This window comes from Trichechus manatus, unplaced genomic scaffold, assembly GCF_000243295.1.
Source record: "Trichechus manatus latirostris isolate Lorelei unplaced genomic scaffold, TriManLat1.0 scaffold00103, whole genome shotgun sequence".
Taxonomy (NCBI): Eukaryota; Metazoa; Chordata; class Mammalia; order Sirenia; family Trichechidae; genus Trichechus; species Trichechus manatus.
This window is the reverse complement of record NW_004444039.1, coordinates 4,991,433-4,997,126: the sequence shown is the minus strand read 5'-3', so window position 1 is coordinate 4,997,126 and position 5,694 is coordinate 4,991,433. Positions and strand designations below refer to the sequence as shown.

Here is a 5,694-nt window from a genome sequence, read left to right as displayed (position 1 = left end):
CCTACAGGCCGCGCGGCCGCCAGCCCCGGCCCGGGCCGCGACGACCCCCGCGCGCCCTCCTTCCCCTCCCTCCCGACCGGCTCGAGCACGTCGGGAACACGGGCCCCGCTCCCGGAGCGTTAACTCGCGCTCTGCCTCCCGCCGCCGCTGCCACTGACCCAGTGGCTGCCGCCCGGACTCCACGCTCCGGCGGCCACACCGCTCGCGGACGAGCAACAACAAAAAAAACCCACGCCACGCTGCTCTGCAACTTAACGAGGTCTGGGGTGGGCTGGGCTGGGGGTGGTTCCTGTCCAAGTTCTGCCCAGTTTGCTTTGTGGCTGCATCCGAAACGAACGTGCCCCGGGAAGGCTTCCACGCTCCAAGCAAGGCTGTCTACAGGCAGTTTATCCTGCCCGAGTTTAAACTAGTCCTTTGCTTTCTAGCCAGCCCTCTGCAATGCGGATGTATTTTAATTCGTAAATTCTTTATGGAACAGCATTTTAAGTTGGGCTGGATTATTTCACCTGGTATTTCTTTCAGAGTTGAAGTTTAAAGTGTCTGCCTTAGGATCAGCCCACTAGAAGAGGCATTCAGCTTTTCCATTAAATATATTTCTTACAAAACCGGTGCCCCAAAGGTCATCTCCCACTACACCACAAAAGGGAAAATAGGACACCCATTTGTCGACTCGAGTTAAATAAAAGTTTCTTATAACGTTGCATTATCCTTAATTTAGGCTCATTCGGCCTTTTTAAAAAATAGGTTCTTTCATTTAAAGCATGCAGCTCATCACTGATCAGTCGAGCGCATATTTGGTTAATCCCTCTGTCCCCCTCTCTCCTCCCTCCCCCCAAACTTAAAAAAAAAGGCCACCACACACAAAAACACTCCCTATGCCAATCAAAATGTAGCTGTAGTATGCACAAAACAAATTTAACTATTCCAAACCATTTAAATCTCTGAATATCCAGCCAATTTCAGAAGCCCAGTTAACTGGCAGTAATTATTTGTAGTCACTTGCATATGCATTTACACACATACTTAAAAACAGCCAGTGTGTGTCTTCTCCCCCTAAAACTGGAAACCATGAATTTTTAAACAAAACCAGCCCCATTATTAAAGTCAATCCCAACAAATGTATTCGCTGTAACACGATTCCCAACTGGTTTACGTTGCGAACCAGATAAGCCCAAACGACCCCATACATTAAATTGGATGTGCCAGTACAAGGAACAAGATTCGCCATAATCGGACTCTCGACTGCAACTTAAAAGGCTTCCAACACACTAGCGTTACATGGTTTTCCAAATAACATTAATAATAACAACACAGGCTCATTTTCATGCAAAGTGCAATATAGGGCCAAATTCGACCGAGAAGGCAGTTTAGTTACCTTACCGCAGCCCTCCCCCACCCCCAAGCACCACCAAAATCCCTTGCCTTTCATCTGAAACTAGATTATGGTGTGTCATCCGAGGTCAATTTATTCACTTGAGGTATCTCTACACCAATCTGCTTTTTCAACCAAACTAGGCAGACACGACTTTCCCTGAAAAGCCCTCTTTCAGAAAAGAAAGAAACAGCCTTATCGGACGCTGTATTTAAAACCTTTCAGCTGCAGAATTATCTATAAACTTGACATTCACAGCCATTGCCTAAAACTGCGAGTCAAAGGATGTGTTGTTAAGGGCACTTACGTATTTCTTCTGAATGATATTCCTCTTGGGTCTTTCCTTGCTCATTCTGAGATCCAAATGCTGATTGCAAAAGAGGACAATTGCTTCATGAATTTAAAGCCGTCAGAAATTTGCAAAAAAATATCCTGGTGGTTTTTATTGTTGTTGGTGGTGGTTGATCTTGTAATCCGACTTTTCTTCCTCTTCCCCCAAAGCCAGATTCGCCTTGAAATAAATCCGAAATTGGGAAGGAGAAAAAAAAAAAAAGCCAAAGATGAACGAAGCAAACAAAAAAAATATTTCACTTTAGTAAAACACTCATAATGGAAAATTTTCCCCGAAACACACACACAAAAAAAAACCGACGCCCTTCACTCCCCCCTTTTTTCCTCCAAAAACTACATCAGCGAAACGTGAAGGTCTTTAGCATCTGATCTGTAGTTACATCTTGGAAAAGAAAAGGGAAAGATAAATAAAAAAATGTTGGAAGTCACGTTTGTGCTGCAGCAGCAGTGCGAGCAGAAGAGTCAACTCCAGCGGCGGCGGCGGCGGCGGCGGCACCACCACAGCGAGAGCTCGCCGAGTCTCTTTTTTCCAAGCCCCCTAACCAATGAGAGAGAGGCTATCCAGCCCAACTTTAAATGGACTCTGCTTTTATACAAGTTAGGGCTCCTCGGGTAATTCCCCGTCGGACGCTAGCCGAAAACTCCCACAGCTGAGCCACCAGGCGCCCGCCTACCCGGGCGCCGACCGCCCCTGGCCCAGTCCGGAGGACCTCCGCAGCCCCGTCGACTAGACACCCGAGAGGCCTCGACGAACCCTGCCCAGGCAACCCCCCGGCATCTCTCCCACGCCGAGCCTTGGAGTGGAATTGAGAGAAGCTCCCTAGCTCAATGCATGGCACGCTCGGTCGCTCCACCTCACCCCCTTTCCCTAGCTGGCGGCTCACCCCACAGCCGCCACACGCTAGCCCCCGCCACTGCCTTCGCCTCTACCTGCAGCCGGGCTGCTGGGTACGAGTGCCCCAGGACGCCCGGCCCCGGGAAGAGCCGCCTATTCCCGGGGCACCTTAGAATGGTCCCCTTGATCTTCTGGAAGTTGTAGTCTCCCGACTACAAAATGGCTATGGCCACGGAAGCTGGGAACTACAATTCCCAGCCTGCCCCGCGAGCCTGTCACTCAATTCCCCTCCCTTCTCCCCGCCCCCTCCCCCACCAGCTCTGCCTACAAACGCTTGGACGTGTCCCGCGTGCGACATTGCTAGAGGCTGGCTCCGGATTGGCCCGCAGAGCGTGTGGTCTGCGAGCGAGGAACTCCCCACGCCGGCTCGCCCCCGCCCCCGCCCAGGACCCACCCCCCGCGGCGGCTGCCAGCCCCCTCCCCGCGCGCCCTGCCCCCACCCGGGGCTCGAACCGCCTGTGGAATCGAGGAATCGCGCGCGCACGCCTCCCGGAGCCGCGGGGGAGGGACGCGAGGCTTCCCCGGGAAGGCCTTGGAGCGTGGCTGCGCGGGGGGCGGTGTCAGTGAGGGGTTGGAGCCCGTCCTCAGTCTAAGTGGGCCACGCACCAAGAGGGAGCCTCGGTGCGAGCTAGTTGATCGGCGGCGCCTGCTGCTTGTGCCATGCAGCCGGTGTCACCTCAGGACACCGCCTCGCGTATTTGCGCGGAGCCCGCTCCGGTCGGCCTTCGGGGTAGTCTGAGGTCATCCCTTCCCGCGCCACCCGGCTCTCGACGCCCGGAAGCCGCACACGCCCCCACGCGCGGGGTGGGCAGCCCCGGGTGGCCGGGATCACCGTGGTTCGAGGCCACCTCCCGGCTCGGCACGCGGCCCGGCATTGGCGACCGCGTCGCCGACCGACCGGCCAGTGAGAGAGGCTTCTGTGGTGGCCAAAAGTGAAAGCCCGGCGGCTGCCTACCAAACACGATCGCCGGCCTTAAGGAGATTGAGCGCGATCGTTGCTTTGACGGGCGTATTTGTGTGTGGTGTGTCCATGAGCGAGACTAAAACATTGAGGTAAAAATAAGCGAAATATGGAGACTGCGCCACACGGAGATGCCAACTGTAAGGAAGCATCTCGAACACCGAGTGCCAGGAATATGAACTGAGTCAGCCACGCGAGAGCCCGCTTTTTACCTGCCGGTGCCCCCCGCCGCCCCCTTAGTCAATGGCTGAAATAAATGAAGGAGCAGGCCCTGGTGTGTATCTTTGAGCCTTCACCTTATTAACAACTTCGTCAAGTCTCAAGTAGCCATTCTGAATTGTTGATTTTCTTGTTAGAACTGTGGTTTTAGAGAAGTAACATTTTAAATCGCTCAAGACATTCTCAGAATAAATGAAAAGTAGAATAAGCCTTCCCTCATACTCATTCCCATAAATTTTCTCCTCCTTCCCATTCGTTAGATTCTGTTTACTTCTAAAGTACAAATACTCGGGTAACATATTCGTTAGATTTTATTTTCAGTAGTGTAGAAGAGATCACCACGGTGTCTAGAAAGATCTCAGAAACTGAGGGTAAAATACCTGGATTCGAATCACCCCTTGGCCACTTCCTAAAAGGTGCTTATGGCCTCTGAGCTTGTCGATTTTCTCATCTGCAAATTAGCGACAACCAAACCTTGTGGTGAGGATTATATAATAATGTCTACCTAGCTAAGTACCCAGAAGGTCTTTGGAAGCATCCAGGAAACGTTAGTTGGAAATGAAAGGCTTTTTTTTAAAATTCTGTTAATTATGACTTTATCTGTTTTTTTTAATAATCTGAATGCTTTCTAAAATAAAATCATCTTATGTTCATTTCATAAGCAGGAAGTTAAATGACCTTCCATGCCTTAATATTGCAAAACTTCTTTGCGGGTGCCATTTACTGGGAATGACGCAATAGAACAGACCCAAGTTAACGGTTCGCTATTGGCCACCCAGGTGATTGTTATGATTAGGTTATAACGAGGTGTTTTCAAAAGACTTTCAGATCATTATAACCTGTATACTGAGGATGTCCACTTCTCCACACTTTTAGGGTTTTTTAACTAGCTTTCCGGGGTTTTAGTGTCAGCTCTGTCATTCCCCAGGCAAATATTATAGAACAAAGATGGGTTTCTTCTTGGTTCTCTTAGCTAGCCCCTGAGGCTGGGCCTCTCAGTGCTGGGCCTGTGAACTCCCCTGCTGGGCTACCAACTCCAGATCACCAGGAATTTAAAACTAGTCGGCTTGTTGAGGCCTGAGGGCAGAGGAAAGGAAGGAATTTGCTCATTTCCAAAAGATTTGGATAACATTAGTGTTGTTTTCCCTGAGAAGGAAAATAGATTGGCCTTTTTAGCAGTTGAAAGCCTTTCCTGTTTTGGAAGTTAACTGTCTCCTGATGAATTCTCTGTCCCTGCCATCTTGTCAAAGCCATATGTTATCTTTCCTTTCTTTTTCATCTTTCACGCTTTCTGTAAGTCTAATTCACTCTTTCTCCCGATTATTTTAAATGCTTAAATCACTTCTCTTTACCTCTTCAAGTCAAGGGGAAGGGAGAACCCCTGTCTAGGTACACTGATTCCGTCGGACCTATGGCCTCATCCCTGAAGATGCAGAGAAAGCCCAAAAGTGCTTTGTTAAGAAGCATACAACTCAGTAGAAAAGACAGACTTTAAAATCGATCGCGATAGCTCTAAAAAGTGCTATATTCGCAGTACAGAAACAATGCTAAAGGGAGTCAGAGCTGAGGTGATCAGAAATTAGGGGATTTTGAAGGATGAGTAGGGGTTCAGCAGTTTTATGTAAGCAGAGCAACTTTCCAGCATGTAAAAAACCAAAAAAGAAAATCATGAGACCTGAAGAAACATGCCATGTTATGGATGAGGCACAATGTTTGTTTGGGAGTGACTAAAGATGAGACGGAGAGCAGGAGCCATGCCCTACAGGAAAGTCTCTGTATGCCAAGCAAAAGAGTTTGGATTTTGTCCTGTAGGCTAAAAGGAACCTTAGGAGGATTTGAACTAGAGGTATAAAGCAGATGGGTGTTTTTGAAAGGTGGGAGAGATGGAATTGAGGA

General features: G+C 49.5%; 1 protein-coding gene across 2 annotated transcripts in view; it reads right to left on the bottom strand.

Annotated features, from left to right (window-relative positions):
* Nucleotides 1-2,354, bottom strand: part of JARID2 (jumonji and AT-rich interaction domain containing 2) — a 294,431-nt gene extending 292,077 nt beyond the window's left edge. For both annotated transcript variants that reach the window (XM_004382977.2, XM_023737473.1), the window contains exon 1: nucleotides 1,680-2,354. In XM_004382977.2, coding sequence (XP_004383034.1) covers nucleotides 1,680-1,724 — 45 coding nt within the window. In that variant the 5' untranslated portion in view covers nucleotides 1,725-2,354. The remainder of the gene's footprint in view (nucleotides 1-1,679) is intronic.
* Nucleotides 2,355-5,694: the final 3,340 nt, after the last annotated feature.